The sequence below is a fragment of the Pseudopipra pipra genome, chromosome 1 (assembly GCF_036250125.1).
Source record: "Pseudopipra pipra isolate bDixPip1 chromosome 1, bDixPip1.hap1, whole genome shotgun sequence".
NCBI classification, from domain to species: Eukaryota; Metazoa; Chordata; class Aves; order Passeriformes; family Pipridae; genus Pseudopipra; species Pseudopipra pipra.
In genome coordinates this window covers 135659126-135678309 of record NC_087549.1, presented here as the reverse complement: position 1 = coordinate 135678309, position 19184 = coordinate 135659126, and the positions used below count along the sequence as shown (strand labels likewise).

At 35.7% G+C, this 19184-nt stretch overlaps 1 protein-coding gene across 14 annotated transcripts in view; it reads right to left on the bottom strand.

The window, feature by feature from the left end:
• Positions 1–19184, bottom strand: part of CACNB2 (calcium voltage-gated channel auxiliary subunit beta 2) — a 254156-nt gene that overhangs the window by 36347 nt on the left and 198625 nt on the right. For all 14 annotated transcript variants that reach the window (XM_064634822.1, XM_064634719.1, XM_064634701.1 and 11 more), the window contains 3 exons: positions 9645–9767; positions 5195–5331; positions 3302–3378 (listed from right to left, as the gene is read on the bottom strand). In XM_064634822.1, the coding sequence (XP_064490892.1) occupies positions 3302–3378; positions 5195–5331; positions 9645–9767 (337 nt within the window). The remainder of the gene's footprint in view (positions 1–3301; positions 3379–5194; positions 5332–9644; positions 9768–19184) is intronic.

The window sequence follows — 19184 nt, the reverse complement described above, 5'->3', positions numbered from 1 at the left end:
ATCATCCTGATATTGGTGCAATAATATCTACATTTATCATAGGGTGGACTACAATTGGCATTTTCAACCCCTTTAACTAAAAATGCATTGTATTCGTAAAACACATTTATTAGGAATAATTAAATTTGATCTACTAATAGTGAAAACTAAAATGAATGGGTAGCAGAAGAGCAGAAATTTATCCCAGCTTGACTCAGGGACATGGATCCTGTTGTAAAGAGTGAGGATGTAGACAGGGAAAAATGGAAGCAAATACAATAAACCACTGCTGTTCAACCTCTACCCCAAAAGAATATACGGCAAACAATACTTATAATGTAATTATGAATAGTTTACCCTCTTTAGCAAGTAAATAGTAACAGTTTCAAAAAAAATCATCACAGACTCAGTAATAAATATAGTATCAAGATGCAAAGCCATGTTATCCTGAATGCTGAGTCCAACAGATACCTGCCAACTACATGTAAAACAAAACAAAACAAAACAAAAGGTTTCTTGTTTACTAGGATCAATTCTGATCTTAAGTAGTGGTTTAAATTTGTCTTCAGAAAGCAGGTAGATGCACAAAAGTGAACCAAAGTGTGCTGTACAACATCACTCTTGTGTGTGAAGATTTTACCCACCTTTTAAGGCACTCGGGTAACACAGGTTTATCTTGCCATGCCATTATGTCAAACTGAATCTAACACTAAATAGATCTGTAAGCAGAATCGTTTCCATTGACTTTATCCAAACCCTTAATTAATCATTGCAAACTATTATGAAACTATCTTAGTGACCCGCTTTCATCTGCTTGATGAGTGGGACATCAACTAAAATAGTGGCATGTGGTATTAAATTATGTAACAAATAAATATTTCTGTCAAGCCTACATGCAGCTACTGATTTAAGAGACAACTGGAGCAGTGATTTCTTTTGTTTGTATAAAGTATATTTTCCCATTTGAATTATCCACATATCCCTGAGTCACTGTGCCTTTGAGCTCGCCCTTCCCAGGAAAGCCGGTGTGTAGATCCACATCCTGTTTCTATAATCCTGCTCCTAAAAACAGCCACAGAAGCCACGTAACATTTTCTTCTAGCAACACTGTTCCTTCATCCTCTTCATAAGTATAAAAAGAACATATTATCTTTTCTTGAATACAGGCCAGCACAGATGCTGTAAATCACTCATAATAAGGCATATTAAAACTCCTTCAGTATGTTCAACTAAAATTGTCAGTAAAGAGAAATCAGAGTTGTTAAGCTTTTCCTGTAAAAAAGAAATGCAGAACTTGATCAGCTAGATATCAATATCTCCTTTTCTCATTCTCAGTCTTCACACTATGTACATTCTTCTGTGACAGTTCTTTTGCTGTTAATTATCTTTATTTCACTGTTTTTTCAAAAGTCATTTTCACCATTATGATCACTCAGTTTGGTGGCCCACAAGGACTGTATGAATTGATTACTATATCAATATAATATTGATTATTTAAATTGATATGAGACTCCCTTTCATTTGTTTTTCACTGGGTCTTAGTCCTGTTTGTGGGTTTGATTTGATTTGGTTTTTTCTGTGGCACTATTTTATACTGAAAAAAACCATCCCTGACTCAAGGTTAAAAAATGAAATTAACTTGTTCAGTTAATATTCTTCAACTCATTAAAAAAATTATGTGTTTGCAAGTGTACTTTCAAAAAGAGGAGGTTTCGGAACGATAATTGAATTGTACTTCAAAATCACTTGAGTTCTTGTGTTAGTCACAAACTATGTCTCTTTCACCTTTTTTAGGATGTCTTAAGATAAGCAAAAAAATATTGTAGACTCAAAATCTTATGATCACAGAATCAGCTAATGTGCACTATTCATATCAATCTTCCAAATCTTCAATGTAACTGAATAAATTTTACCAGATTTCCTTTTTTCTCCAGAAAACTATGATTTTGAAAACTACCACCTGAAGAAACAGCTCAATGCAATGAAAATTACAGGATGGCTAGCAGTCAGCTGGTGACATAGGTATGCTATCTGTTCTCTTACCTCTAAATTCTGGGCAACTTTCTGGAAATATAAGTAATGATCTTCAAGTGGGTTTTGGATAGAAAATAATATTACAGCATTTCAGATGTTCTAACTATAAAATTACAATGTAGGTCCAAAATAGATAACTTTACTAAAAAAATGCAATTGTTGAAAAAGTTTGCCTTAACAGTAAACATAACAATTTAAAGTCATCATAAAACGGAAGATTAAGGTGTAGTCTACCCACTTGTGATGGACACACATTAATAAACTAAAAAAAGAGAACTTAAGTGAAGCTGGAGTTTTGATAAACAAACTGCAATCATAATAAAGTTGGTTGTTATAAACAAATTCATGGTTTCACAAGAAAGACAGAAATATTTTTCAATTCATTTAATCAAATGAAGCTACTAACATAACATAATTGAATTCCTCTGTCTCTGTTTTAATGTCCATGTATATTCCCTAAAATCTTCAGTCTGATTTGAAGACACCTGCTCAGTAGGCCAGGCTATGTATAAATGAATATCATTGGAAAATACATCTTTGCCCCAGCAGACAAGTCACTAGTAACATTCATTAATATCTTCTGCTTTCAGGTATTCAAAATGTACATGCAAAGATAAAACATCCAGCCATGCAGCAGCTGAATTCAACAGAATTTTTTTTCTTTTGTAATCTGCTACACTTTTTTCAAGGAGCTAATGCCAGCTTTCTCCACGAACTCACCATGTATTTGCTTCATACCTCTTGAATCCAACCCACCTGAAGTTAAATCTATCTGTTGATGCTCTAAATGCAAAACAGTATTTGAGAAAAATTTGTCGAAGAAGGCAAAAAAATATCCAGTATCCTAGAATTATGTGAAGAACATTCTCAGAACTGTGAAACCGAAAGTTCCTGATGTTTTAAAAGACTGTCTTTCTTGATGCTACTGCAGAAACCTTTCAAGAATTTTCATTTTTATTGCTGCTTTTTCTCCTGTACCAGAAGGTATTTATTGTTCAGCAGGAGTGCTTTAACTATCCTACTGTAATGTAGTCTCACCAATTTATTATGGCTTTGCTATAAAACTCCATGGTAGAAGCAAAGAGGGAATACTGTGCCTGTCACTGCCTGAACTTGCTGGCATTGACTCCATTACTTCAAGTCTACCCAAACCAGCCTTACATGGTAGTGTAACACTAAGGTTCTACCTATGAAGTATAGGGAATAAGAAAAATAGAACTAAATCTATATCAATTTTAACAGATTATGTTGATTGGCCTGTAAACCAAAGGGTTTACAACCTACTCACCAGATGATGGAGGCGTCGATTTTCTGGAACTAGGAACGATGTCACCCAAACTGGATGAAGAGTTTCCTCCTGATTTACTGAAGTAAAGTAATAAATTAGTTTGAAGTTCTGTAGCTTTCTCAGTATTTATTCTAGTTTATTTATTACCTGCCTTCTAAATGAGGTGTTAGCTGTGAGACAAACAGCAGTTCTGGCAGTGGTATAAAATATACATCTCGCACAAAATGCACGTACTGCGGACTGAGGAAATGCAAACATCAATCATGCTCCTTGTGCTGCTGTGCAATTTATTTTGCTGCTCTCACTACTTCATGATCTTAATGTAATCCAGTTATTAATATGGCTACTGGTATATAATTATTAATATTATAATCCATTACTAAGACTAATTCTTAAGCCAGTAAGCATATCTGTTTTCTTTGACTGAAGAGTTATTGATAAATCCCTAATGAAGATGTGACTGTGTTTGTCTACCTTTTTCAATTTAATTGAAGTACAAATTCTTTTTGCTTTCTCAATACAAGATAGCACCTAGGAAAAAAAAGTCTCTCAAAGTTAAAGCAGTCTAGGGTTTTGTCATGTTCCGCTTTGTGAAAACCTACTCAAGTTATGAAAATCAAGCAATACTTTTAGTGATTTATTTCAGCTACCATAACGAGAAAAGCCCTGAAAAGTATGTAAGGAAGCCTACTTCACTCTTCAAATAATTCATGTGATAGTACTAGTTTCCACTTTCTCTATTTTAAAATATTAATAAGCATTAAGTTAATGCCTTTGTGGTGTAGGACAATGTTATCTTCGGTGAGAAGTTCTGGAGAATTTGGAAAGGGACCAAATCACTGGGACAGATCTGGGTGTATCAGAAGTGTCCCAAGAGGAATAAGGAACCCAGCATCCTTCTGCTGAGGACAGCACGCGCATGGGAAAGGCATTTCACAGCTGGCAAATGCAGCTGAGTGCTGCGGAATTGTGGTGTCCTCCTAACACAGACATGCTCTTCAAACACTCCAGCCCTTCCTGTTGACGATGGGCATTTTTGGAAAGCATTTTTGGCTTCCCAAATTGTTTCTAGTCCAGTTCAAGGTCTGTCCCACTCAGATACATTGGAAATATTTGTTTCCTATATACCTACAGGTTAACAATTGGTATTTGCTTCTACATGTGTTACTGGAAAGCTACTTTATTAAGAATTCTACAGCAAAGATGGCATTATTATTATCTTGCAGTATTGTTCAATACATAGATACTGACTCTTTTTCTTATGCAATGATGGTTGCAGTCAGACATAACAAATTACTTGACATGACATTTCCATCATAAAATGTAGTGGTTTTAAAAGCTGTATTTGTAGGCAATGAATTTGACAAGACCATTTTTTCCCCTAAGAACTAATGGGCACTGGCTTTGGCTTACAAATAAATTCATCTTAACATTTTCTCTAATTTATAAAACGAGCTTTAAAACAACTTATAAATAGCAAGATCATGAAAACAAGTAACAAATGCTACAGAATTTAGATAAATTATTTTTTAAGTCAAAAATTGTGCACATACATTGTAAATGTACTAACTGAAAGGTATATTAGCAAATACTTTATGAAAAAAATGGACCAACTTCCATTGTAGGCCACCACAGATCAACAATTTAAATATCTACTTTTTCTCTAAAATAGCAATGACATTAAGTGTCTTATTAATTAATAATTTAGCATGTAAAATATGTTATATATTCTATAATAACGTATAACCAATTATATATTAATTCCTTCATTATTTCAAAGTGTTTGTAACTGCCATTTATGATAATTAATCATACATATGAACAATACATAGCACTAATTTCCAAGTTGTTTCACAGACAATGCTACTATTTTTAATGATTTCTTGTTATTACCTGGAGTAGAATTTTCCTTGTTTTGCCTTTTGTTCATGCTGCAGCCTCATGTTTTCTAGTTTGACTGGACTTGGTATGAATCCTATTTCACAGCCTTCTTTTACCAATCGTCCTATCCACCAGTCATTATTAAATTTCTACAGATTAGAAAAAAAAAATAAAAAAGTAACATACTGAGAAATTACTAGATCTGGGATAATTTTGTTATTAGTTTTAATTTGCAGCTATGCCATTTTTTTTTAATTCTTCCCTGCACTTAATCACTCTGCTATGCTATTACGGCAGTGAAGAATTGTGGTAACATTCAGAAATACATTAAAATAGTTATTCCTTTTAAATTATTAAAATCCACAGTGCTTAAGCAGAAACCTTCCTTCATAGACTTTATGTTTCTTTCTGGCTTTTGTTTCCACCCATTTCACCATCTTTATTTTTTCTTGCTTCCCAGTATTGTTGCTCATACAGGAAAGTTGCTTTTGTTTTCCCTTCATGGTTCTCCTTGGAGAACATCAGAGACTTCTTCTGATCTACTCCGACCTACTGCTACAATTTTGATGACTCTGTAATAATCTATTGGTTTTACTCCATTATATTCAGTTCCCTATTCAAATTAAAAAATACTGCTTCTCAAACTCCCCCACTCCTCCAAAGTCACCAAAATCTTCTGAAATATGACCAAATTCTGCTGCTCATATATGCTCTACTGCATATAGCTCATGTGATCTGCATCATAAACTATGATAGATCCAGAAGGAATGGATATCTTTAGATAACTAAAAAACCCTTACAATTATACAAATCCACAAGTAGTCCAATTAACTGAATTTCAGCTCTATGTAATATGAGATAATGACTACTTTAATTCAATACATTTATTCATACACACACAAGGGGGTTGGGGAGGAGCTTTTTTATTTTTCAGAGGTCTGAAGAGCAAAACTATTTCCTTTTTCCATTATTATTCATTCACCATTTTTGGATGAGAATAGGTCACCCTTTTATATGGCCCCACATGCAATACTCTCAGTGTTCCATGGGAATAACTACCACCAAATATGAATTTTAGATAATTCGGATTATTTATGAAACTGTAGAAGAACATCTGAAAAAAGTTGCCTTCTTGAATTTGAAGCTCTTAATGTAAATATTATAGTGCTTTTTAATTATTTATTAAGTAGATTTAACAAGTGTATAGTTAGGAATAAAACGTAAAATGTGTGGGCTCCCACACAAAGGAATTAATTTCACCATGAATACATCATTCGTGGATCACTGATACACAACCTAAATTGCAGTATTATCTTTCATTTTGGCAACTATAGAAATCTTGCGAGGCTTGAAACCAACTGTAAGATATTTAGCTCACAAAAAAAATAGAGATTAAAATAAAAGCACTTTTAAGAACATAATATATAAGGAGATCTGTAATATTCATCCAATGGGATGCCTTTATGAGTAAGAATACCAGCATTTGATAGGGAGCTAATCTGGAATAGCAGTTTCTCAAAGATGTATTAGACTGAAACATATTATTAAAATTATAACCTTTCATTGCAAAATGCTAACTAAATCATCAACTTGGTAAAAGGAGGAGACAGATAATTAAAAACCACCATTAAATTACAATTTGAACAGCCGCTATTATTTTATGCTGTCCTACAGTACAACAGATTACTACATAACAACGTTAATTTTATTTGAAGTTATAGAAATGTTAAATACATAGAAATTTTTTCTTCATATAAAAATAAGAGTATGTGGAATTCACTTTTGCAAAGTCTCAAAGCTAAATGCTGTGTCAGTATATGAAAAGGAATATAAGATACTTTTATAAGTACCATACATAATACCATACATAATACTTCCTAATTTTAAAAAGCAACAATGGAAATCTTGGTAGTGAGGTGTCCAGCTCCCAAAGTGCTGGCCAGGGTGAGTGATTTTCTGTAATTCACCTGTGCTTGGAGTGCCAAGGGAAACACAAAATATGAATTAAATGCAAAGCAAAATTATGACCATGAATTAAAGCCTCAAAATATTCAGAAGTTGCCATGATGAAGCACACATTTCTTCATGCAGGAAGGAATCCTTCATCTTTATGTCCACTTAGTTTTAATGAATGTAACCTAATAATGAAAATAAATTTCCCTCATACATAATCACTGCAATACTTTTCACCATTGTCCATGTACATTTTGAACTGAGTTTTTTCTTTCTTAGTGAACAGTGTTCTTAGTGAACAGTCCTCAGGGACAAGAAGAGGACAGCATTGGTCCAGTATGGCATCATTACACAGGCAAAAGTTATTGGACATTAACTTAGGTTTCTTTATTTCTAGCAACAAGTTAGGTATAAAATATAAAAGCAATACATCATTTTATTGTCACATATGTTTTTTTACTTTTAATCTGCATAAATCATTGAAGTTTGGACATTTCAGTTCTCCCAGCATTAACTACAGGGAGCACCAAAAGTACTGAAGGAGCAATATCTGTTGGGATACAGAGCCCTGAAGAGCGAGCAGGACATGGCCATGGAAGATGGAGGGGGAGGACAGAACTATGCAGGAAAGGGGCTGCTGCTTGGAGCACCCTTCTGGGGAGGTTCAACCCATCCAGACACAACAGCTGCTGCCAAACATGGAACCAGAGAGTCCAAGTCTGACTTCTTACAGATCCTTCCCTGCTTTTCCATTCCAGTGGTGCACCTGGACCCAGTCACAGGGTCCCGTCCCCAACCCACCTCTGGCCTAGCACTGCTAGGTAGCCAACTTTTCTTGACAACTTAGAGAGAAAACCAGGCGGTTTTAAAGGCTATTCGCACAGAATGTCTCTTCTATTACACCTGAGACTGCAACAACATTTTAATCTATTTTTCCATCTCTCAGTGCTACATGTGGCCACAGATATTACAACAACTCAGCTGAGCTAAGCTTCCTTTCAAGGTATTTTTGGAGATTCAGAAAAGTTCAGAGAAATTTTTCATCCTGATGCTCTCCCAAGTATCTGTACATCTGAGACTAAGTTGTGCTGTGAGGAAAAAAGCATAAACTTTAACACAAAACTGCTAACACTGTGTTTCTGGTTCATATGGAAACAGGGAAAACACTTGATGTAAAGTCTGAGATTACCACTTCATCTGAAGTACAGATGGAATAGATGACTACAGAAAATCATTTGATCTAACCAAACTGAGCCATATTTTCCAGTGCTTCAAGACTCACCGGAGAATGATGATGGTTTTCTTTTGCCAGAACTCTGTGCCTTCTCATCTCTACTTCTATTATAGGACAGAACAGAGCAATTCTTTCACACTACTATCAGACAGAAAACATTTCCTTCACTATATACAATCTGAACCAAAAGTATCCCCTTTTTGCATGTTTACTACACATGGAAAATTTTGACCATTAGTCATCAGTATGAAGGCACTAGAAGTCCATTTCTTGTGTTTCTGTAGTCTCTGTCCACCTGTATTTCTACCTCTGTATTAGGAATGTTTCTTGCTTCTGCAAAGCACTTGCACTACCAGAATCACTGTGCATCATCTATCATAACTATTGAGGGATTTTTTGATAGTCTAAAATGGGGCAAAGCCAGAATTTCACATGCATGGTTAGGTTGCTATCAACCTTAAGTTAACTTTCTAGTTCTTTTGTTATAAATTTCCATTTCCAGATAGACCATTTTGAAACAAACCCCAAAGGAATATGAATAGAAGCTGGGAACCTCAAACAATGAGGGAATGATTCAGAAGGCAGCAGCACGCTGCAGAGGAGGGCCTGCATGGCAGAGTTACCAAGTTATTTCTTTGGGATTGTCTTGCAAGGAGCAAAGAAATAAAATTACTCTTGGTGTTTGAAAATGTTAAAATTCAAACTTTTCAAAGCCAAACTACAGGAAAAGAAAGCCAATGCAGCAAACTCAAAGCACCTTTTATGAAAGTTGCTATCATCTTGAAACATCATATCAGTTCTCCAGCATGTAACTGTTAAAATATTGTCTGTGCCAGGGAATTAACTTCAAAGAAAAAAAGAGACCTGAGGATTTTGGAGTTAATTGAGATGCAATCACACAAACAAAAGAGAAGCAACCCTGGACTGCTGAATCACAATGAACCCTCATAGTACTAGGTTAGAAAAAAACCACAAATATTTTATCTTTGAATAGTCAGACACACACTTTTAAAGCTATAAATAAGGGACTTTTACTAGACAAGAAAAGTGCTTGCTTTCTAAACTTCATTAATTTGATTTTAAGGAATTTGCGTCTTTGCTTGTAGGAGGATAGCATTTAAAAGAACATTCAATTCCTGATACAGTTACCTTATTTAAATAACATTTGAAAAGTGCTTTAACAATGTGAAGTGTTATCAGCATTGTGAAATAGTAGCACTGTTACTCAAATATACCCTTAAAGAGAGATTCACTTACTCCTCTGGTTTTACTTACTTCTTTAACATGAAGAAAATCTTTAGCCTCAAATGAGATGGCCATGCCTGGGACTGGAACATCGTCATCATGAGCTGCACTGTACCCAACATTTGTCCGAACTGCAAATGCAACAGGTTTTGACTGCAAAAGAAAAGATAAACAGCCTGAAGACTTCCCTTACGAACATATATTTATGTACAAACATATACACAGAAAAATTCTGTAAGTCATCCTTTTAAAATCATAACAGTTACAGAGAACTCTCATTGCATCCATGCAAAACATAAAGAAGAATCACGTTCACTGATACTAGTTATTTAATATCAACACATTTCATAGAATACAGAGTTTTAGAAAGTGATAGAGCTCTGAATTAATTTGAGATAAGTCAAGTCAGTAATTAGAAACTACAATTCAGTTGGTGATCCATATAATATGCTTAGTTTGCAGTTCTGCTTCGAGTTCTGTGCTTGGGGCTGCCATAAGAGGTAGGGTTCCAAGAGCTACAAAGCCTACAGCCCCAGGGACACTGGGGCTGAAAAAGGCATGCCAAGGGGAGCACAGCATTGCACCATGTTGTTCCCTCCATACCTTTCTTTTCTGGGCCCCCACGTGCTGGTCACCTCAGCCTCATTGCTAAGACTGCCATAAGTGAAGCCCTCTCAGCCTCACCCCTCAGGTAGTGTTCAGGGAAAATACAAATTTGGAGAAGAGGTGCCAGCAGCTGTTAGTGACCCCTATGCAAGTCATCTCACTGGAAGCCATTCTTAGAGCACAGCAACGTGCCCCCAGATCATCATGTCATAACTAAATACCAACCACAGAGAGATTTGCTCATTCTCATAATTCTTTCTATAACTTTTACTGTTACATCAGTGAGTTTAGAGGATTTTCCCAAGTTTTGTTTTCAAGAAGTAGTTGCTGGAAGAGTCAGCGCCCCCACTGGCCCCCAGCCCTGCCTTCCACCTTCTCCTTCCAAGTACCACTGGTGCTGAACACTTTTCTGCACAGGTATGGTAATAAAAGCTGCCGTCCAGATCAGCTCAGACTGTAACTACTGAGAGCTTCCTCCTCTCAAAGGTACAACCAGAATACAGGAGAACTTATTCTGCTTTATTCTATGCTAAACACCACCTTGACCTTGGTCTCCCAACAAAGGATATCACACAGTATCCCTAGGACCCACCACTGTCCTACCCTAGGCTAAACCTTCAGCCCATCCCAGAATTCTCCACACCACACTTATTATCTAGTCTGAAGTGCCTATACATTAAAGCTGGTAAAATATTCTTTAAAATGTTGAACTAAGTCTCAGAGGTGCTCACAAGTGATTGAGGAACGCATGACATAACTCTTCATCTTAAAATATAGTAAAACTTCTACCAGACAACAAGTTTAGCTTTATTAGTTGGTATCCATCATCACTTCAGCTTGGCAAAAAGTATGGTATTTTACTGAGCTGACAAGCAAAAAACCAAATCTCATTTCCTATGTAAGGAATTTCTTCCCTTTCTTCTCAACGTAGAAGTTATGAAAATGCACCCCCTACTTCATGACAGCAAACATGAATACCTGAAAACAAAAATCATTCTCTATTTTTCTGATTACTAAAAATCCCTGCCTGCTCTACCCACGATTACTCACATGGTGACAGAGAACGGAGACCTGCCACATTAAAATACATTATAAAATAATGAGGGAGATACATAAATAATTCTAAAGGCAGGATGATGCCACCTAGCCTGGAAAGGACAGTTGGAAATAAATGGAGAGAAGGATCCCTTTATTGCTTCATTTAGGTCTAATGTGCTGTAAAACCCACAGGGTCCCAATAAAGCAGACTTTAAAACTCCTTAAATAGACCTGTATTTGAATGAACTACCACAAACAGACAATTACATCTATGAGCACATTCTAGGAAGGCTTTCTAATTTAGAAAGCTCTTTCATAACAGTGGGGCCAAGAGAGTCTCTGTGTCCTGCAGAAGTGAAACTAGCAGTTTCAACAGAACTAAATTTTGCAATGGGACCGCAGAATTGGCTTCATGTTTATGTGGTATTCTGGATCTAAATACATGTTTGTACAAAGGGATGATCAGGAAATTATTGGAGAAGAACTTTATCCCACCTGTTCTTTCTTCTGGAATCAGTGAAAAAAATCTTAAGGGCATCATGATATGATTATGCATTCATGATTACATTTCTGAAAATGGGCATTTATGAAAGTGATCATCCAAAAATAAATTCTGGTGATTTCTCCACATCAATTAAAAAATCTTGCATTGTTGATGCAACAGGTATGTCCACTTCCTAGCAACTCAAATTTGTCTTATTCATCTCCTTTACAATTCTCTCAGTATTACTACCGCTCATTTACCTTACATAAAAGATACCAAACTACTATAGAACTAGACATGCCACAAAGAAGTAGTCACACAGGTACTGAATTCAGCAATATCACGTATCTTCCTTAAAAATAAAAGATAGCATAAGTTACTGGTTTTTATTATTCACACAAAACCCGAAAGCCTTCCTGAATGTAAAAATTACAGACCAACAGAAGTGATGCTTTCTATGCTATTACAAATTTCAACACTGAAAATACAGATATGAATAAGCATTAAATTGTCAAATGTTCTAAACAATTCTTAGTATCAAATAGTATCTCATCAAATAAATAATTTGGTGTTATTAAGGAAGATAATTTTGTAAAGCATAGGAAACTGTCATTGTAGAAATATATGTCAGAACAAGAACTGAAATATTGCGGAACAATCTGTGCCTAACACTGATAGGAGGGACAGTATGCTTGCTTATCCATTCTCACAATTTCTGTATCCTCTAGCAAATATAAAAAATTGCTCAAGTGTTGTTACTTACTCCTAATAGTATCAGTGGATGAAAGACTTTAGGCTGACTACAGACTTCAAAATCTTTGCAGCATTGCAACAAATAGACATCTTCAGTAAGTTAGTGTCCTTGACATACTTCTTACAAGTGATCTAAAATTTCCTGTTAGAAGACAACACCTGGTTATCCAAGAAAAAGAATAAAATAGAAACTACTCCAGAACTATCTTAATATGAAAAAAAAGTAACAGGTAAAACTCCTCTGTCATTTTCTGCCATCAAAAAATTAATTTCTATGAGCAGAAAAACAAAACAGAACATTGAGCTACAGATATTCCCAGAAATGGAATGTCCCATTTTAGATACTTGTCATACTGGTAGAAAGGGAGACTGAATTATCATGGGATTAGACCACAATACTTCATCTAATTGAATATTTAAAACTAATTAATTTATAGAAGTTAAATTCTAGTCTTTTTACATAAATAAATAATTCTGAAGCTTTCCCAGAACTGTCAAATTAACTAGTTTTCCTGAACTACATTGTCTTGAACTAAAAAAGCTCAGTTGTTACGTAATTAGGGTCTGATAAAAAAGAAGTAATTTTTTTTCACATATGCATATGTATACTTTAAAATATATCTAGAATTTGGTTACATATCCTACAGTTCTAAAATTAGATTGGGTCAAAACAGTTAAGCACTTTCTGTTCATTCTCTAAATTTATATGAAAATGGGATGACAGTTTAGCACTCAGTTAATCCACAGACTGGACTACAAGGACAGATGCTCTGAGTTGTTAAACAGTTTAACATTTCATGTCTCTCTAGAGAAACAAAGTAGCCTGGAGAAGTTCATATATCTTCAGAATGAACACTTCCACTTTGTTTTTCTTTTTTTCTCCTGTAAAAGTACAACATTCAACAGACTGAATAAACTCACAAGGAGAACAACCAGACATGAACATTACCATCATCTGTACCACTAGGGTAGCAGGGAGCACACGCTGGAATGGGGTTCTTCATGAACCAGTTTCAGCTTCCAATTTAAACTCAGAATATAAATCAACAAAATTGTATTCACCAACTGTTAAACCATCTTTGGCTTACACTTTGACAACCAACACAAATTAAAGTGAGTCTAGAGTGACCTTAGTCAATTTAATCTTTTTCTATCTGGATCTCACTTCTTCCTTTACAAGTTATATTTACTTTATACATCTTCATACTAACCTCATTACCAAGTCCATACTATTTGCACTATTATTATACTTTATTACTTATGTTCCCTCACTCTTGTGTTATGACTAACTCATATTGAATGCATACACAAGCATTTGCACATTGTACCTGTCTCAGTCAATTTGTCAGTTTAAACAACTTTGCACCTGCTTGGTTGAATTTGTATTTGAGAAATATTTCATTCAACAGCACAGCAAAATAATACAATCTCTTTTCTAGTAATGTACTTAAAACATAACAGGATCCTTTTTCCTATAACTAATTTCAGATATTTTATTCTGTGCCATAAACCAAGCGGAGGCAGTGGATCCCAGCCAAGATGACAAATTTTTTGACACAGAATTTGCTCATACAACAGGTCATCTCCCTCATGGCCACTAATTTTGGGAATTTTGCTTCATAATTGAGGTATCTCTATTCCCCATATACTACCAAGATGTAGAAAAACTGATGACAGCATTCTCCAAACCATTTTCATATACCTGGGCTTGATCTAGGATCTCTGATCAATCTCATTTCTTTCTCTATTCCATCATTCTCACATAAAGGCCCTTCTGTATTTACACCAGTTTATATGAAATCAGAATATATCTTTACAAAGGCAAGAACTGACTCAAAAAAGTACTACAGTTACCATTTTGACAAAATGCTTGTCAAAGTTGGCATCTGTGTTAAAGTTCAGAAAATGTATCTCAAAGCAAGTCCACTCCTTCCCTACTTCTACATAAAGCTACTCATCCTTCACCCTATCCACTTTTCACAGATGCATGTAACCTTATTCGGAAAGCAAGGAATTATTTTTCTCTTGGGTAATGAATATAATGGGTCTCTATGAAACCACTAGCAGGTCTGAACTCATGAAAATTTAAAATGCCATGTCATTTCTTTCAGCTCAGGAAAAGTGATTATTGCTACTAAACTTTTCATTAGCACTCTTGGTAGGGAGCAAATATGACAAATGATGACCTATGTTTGGCACTATTTCCACAGAGTAGCCCTGTACATAGTATTTGGGCCATAAACAATATTAATACTCCACACAGGACAAAGATCAATAGCACTCTGATGACCTAACGACTGCTGTGTTAAAAGCATGTCACTGTATTTTGCCCTGCTAATGACAGAGAGTCAGACGTATAAAGCAGAAATAGTTCAAAACCTATATGTTTTAGAGAATTACATGATTTTCATTACTAAAGAAATTTACAATGTTATGAAATATATACTGTCACAAAAGTAGCTTGAGAATGCAAAAGCAAAAATAATAACTGTCCTATTTTACCTTTTTATTTTGTGCATTAATTTATACATCTGTTACACATGAAACAATAATAAAACCCACCTGAGAACATAGACAATTCACAGGTAATTTTTGTTCTAAATGCTGATTATTGCTGGAGCCTCATTACAGATAAGTAATTGTCCAGTCTCTAACAATAGCATCTACTCAGCAATCTCATTGCTAAGGAAGCAATGACAATTCATGGATGTCCCAACTGAAAACTAGAGCATACACAGCTGCTGTCACTAAAAGCAGGGATCAATAATTTGACATTCCAAGAAAGATCAGGTTTTCTTTTATTAGTGTGGGTGCATATACCAAACAAGTCTGATAGCAAGCCAGAACCACAGAATGATTGAAGCAGGAAGGGGCCTCTGGTGTCTCCTAGTCCAAAACAGATCTCCCTGCCCAAAACAGGTCTGGTTACATCAGGCTGCTCAGGGCAGTGACCAAGTGAGTCTTGAGCACCTCCAAGAACAGACAGCGCAACCTCTCTGTGCAACCTGCTCCAGTATTTGACCACTGTGATGGTGAAAAAACATGCAGTAACTATAATTCTCTCACATATCAATGAGTGAGGGACATAACAATCTATAATGGATAACAAATACTTGATTATATACTCTAGTACATGCAAAATGAAGTGTTATTACTAGTAGAAATCACCAATTTCCAGTTCTAAGTGTAAGGGGTCTAAAAAGAAGATTTATGCTCTATTCAGCACTTCCAACAAAATGAAGGAGCTGAAAAGTACAGTGGGAGAGCAAAACACAATACAGTTGTAGTTAATAAGTAGCAGCCTAGGCACAACAATGGTAGAATGACATTCAAACTCTCCTGAATTATTAAGGCTTTTGATAGCATGGATACCTCCTGAAGGATTGGGAGAGAAGTGGTCAGACACGAAGTTATTTGATCTGAGGGCATTTTCTCACCTGTTTCCAAAATTAGGGCAAGGTGAACTGTGCCCAGACATTACCTTACAGAGGGTTGGCTCACCAAATTCTTGCCTAGGAATTGTCACAACTGGTGCTCTGGTGCCTGACACCAATGTCCACCATCCTGCAAGAGCACCCAGCAAGGAGACGTGACCATTACACCAGACACTGCCATGATCAGCCCTCCTCTTGGACTCTGGGCAAGCTGTAAGTGTTGCTGCATGGAAACAGCTTTTAAAGCTTAAGTGTGATTTTCCTTAGGATTGAGGCCCACTGGTGAAATTTTCTGAGGAAATCTCTGAATCCTTCTAGTTCCTTGGAATCCCTCCTACAGCAAAGCCTGGTTTCAGTGCTAAAGAGAAAGAAAATTTAACACATCCAGCTGGTACAAAAGAGAGTCTGCCAGATTCATTTTTTCTTAACAATAGGTAGACTTCAGAGGAAATTTTTTTTTGCCCTCTAGTACTCTCTAGAGATACTTTTGTTACTATTTTAGCTCATCTTCACACACAGCTTGAAAGTCAAGTTTCCTACTTCCTTTTGCGAAATCGTATTTTAATAGAGTCACCGATGTCGGTTTACATTCAGCTCAGGAGGCAGCAAAGACTGAAATAGCTTTACTGACGCACACCGAGCTTTCTCATATGAGCAGGGCCTTTTTTTTTATTAGAGCATAATGCCAAAACTCGATGGTGGCCATGTGTTGTCTGCATGCAAGTGTGCCAGAAAGGTGGCTCTTCAGTACCACCCACTTGAGGAGTTAACAGGAACCGCTGGAAACAGGCACAGCTGAAAAAGTCTGTTTGTGCTTGCTGAAAACATGCTTATTCTGGCAGCAAAAGCCAGCAGATGAAAACTGTCATTTGCAATAAAAATACCGCGCTGGGATTTCAAGTTCTTTTTTTCAATGTCAAAATGAAGATATTTTATGCTTATGAGACATTTTAAGCATATGAGACAGCATTTTAGTAGATCTTAACTTTTTGGCTAAACTGAGGTTCACATAGAGAAAAGATCTGCAGTAACATTTTCAGGCTATTCACAAACAAATATTCTCCAGGAAAAGCATAAATCTGTGACACAGCAAGCTAAAGTAAACACTAAATTAATCAGCAATGCAGTGGTTGGTTAAAAACGTAGATACCATTATCAAAAGCTCTTGAGAAAATGCTGCATTGCTGAAAATGTTTCTTAATTCAGTATTATGCATGCAAGTTTTATTGCTGGTTCCAATATTTAAATAATTTTGCAGCTTATTTTTTCAAATGTATGAGAAAGTCTTTATGATTGCAACAGCCAAAGGTTAATATTTATTACAATGTCTCACTTTTACAGAATATGTTAAGTGGTTTTTTTTAAGAAACAATGGTGAAAAATTCTTCCTCTGTTCAAAACATACATTTTGTAGCTAGACTGCTCTGTTTCCAGGAATTATATGAATATAGGTTCCAAGGATGATATTTTAGAGTCGTAAAAGTCAAATGTTCTATTAACTTATATGCAGAACTAAAACTGAGAAGGTATATGAGGACATGGTACACACCATAGCTGACTCAATGCTCCTGCCCGTTTCACATGATTACATTTTATAGCCATAGCTTATGTTATCCTATCCCTCACCTGAGTTATCTATTGTTTGTGTAGGTCTTGCACTATCTGAGATACTTCTCATTTATAAATTCAAATGGAATCTCAACTGCAAATCTCCCTGACAGCCCAGATACAGATTACAGAAACATAGAGCACAGAAACACAAATATTTAAAGCTGTGGTAAATGAATATTTGTTAAAACCTGAAAAGTTGAACATCTCAGACTTGGGAAAAGTGAAAATGGGGCTACTTTTAACTCTGGGGAATGGTTGTGGTATCTTTACCTTAGCCCTCAATATGTATAGTATTATAGCTCAACCATTCACTTCACAATCCTATATTTTCCCTCACCTCAGTACTATAGAATCATAGAATCATGAAATCATTAAGGTTGGAAAAGATTTACAAGATCACTGAGTCCAACCTTTGACTGAACACCACCTATCAACTGAACCATGGCACTCAGTGCCATGACCAGTCATTTCTTGAACAAGTCCCGGGACAGTGACTTCACTACCTCCCTGGGTAGCCCATTCCAAAAAATTCTTCCTGATGTCCAACCTGAATCTCCCCTGGCACACCTTGAGGCCATTTTTCCTCTTGTCCTGTCACTAGCTGCCTGGGAGAAGAGGCCAACATTCAGGTAGTTGTAGAGATCAATACGTACTATATCTTACTTGCATGCAGGAGGGATCTCTCCTTACAACAAACCAAGAATGTGCAAAACTCAAGAAGCTCTCTATAGCATCCTACACCCCTCCAACGGATTAATTTATGCCACTAAAGAGTGAGGCTCCCTCAGTTCAAAAGAGAAAAGCAAGTGGTCACTAAGGTATGATTTATCTCTTTTTAAAATGGCATGAATAACTTTTTGCCTCTCTCTGTCCCCCAAGCAGGGAACTAATGAACCAATCCCTAGACAAGAAAGGAGAAACAAAACAATCAACAACTAGTTATTAAATATAATCAGACTATACAGTAATGTCTATAGCATTATAGACATTATATATAGCACAGGAAAGCTAAGGTAGCATAAACCACTTTACATCTGTCATTTTCTAGCTTTAGAGCACCTGACATTACATACACAGTTTGTAGGTTTTTCTATTTAATTATGTGTGCATGTGCAATTTTCCACATTTAATTAAAACAAACAACAAAAAGATCACTCAGGCAATGCATTTCTATTGTCACACTGACGTTTTCAAACACCATCAGTACGACTGAAATCTCTATATCCACTGCCAAAAAATCATTGCAACTTCCATCACAGAATTGACAGACTGCAAATGGTTTAATATTTTGTAAGAGGCAGAGGACTAGAATTGAGGCACAGTTTGGCTCTGCTCTTCCAATATTTGCTAAAAGCAGAACAACCATGAGTCTGGGGAACTAGAGCTATCTAAAACAAAGAGAAATAGTTTTATCTAAAACAATTTTATCTAAAATTTGTCCCTTTTTTGTTGTTTTGTTTAAATAAAATTTACATAAAGCTTATAAGAATCATATAAAATATTAGGCCAAATATCACAATTTTGGCAAAATGACAAACATAAGAAGAATAAATTCTACATCACCAACTTTATCTATTATGATTCTCCTGTATCTGTTGTAATCCTCCTTTTGTGCTTTAAGCAAAAGGGCAATTTTTGAGTCCT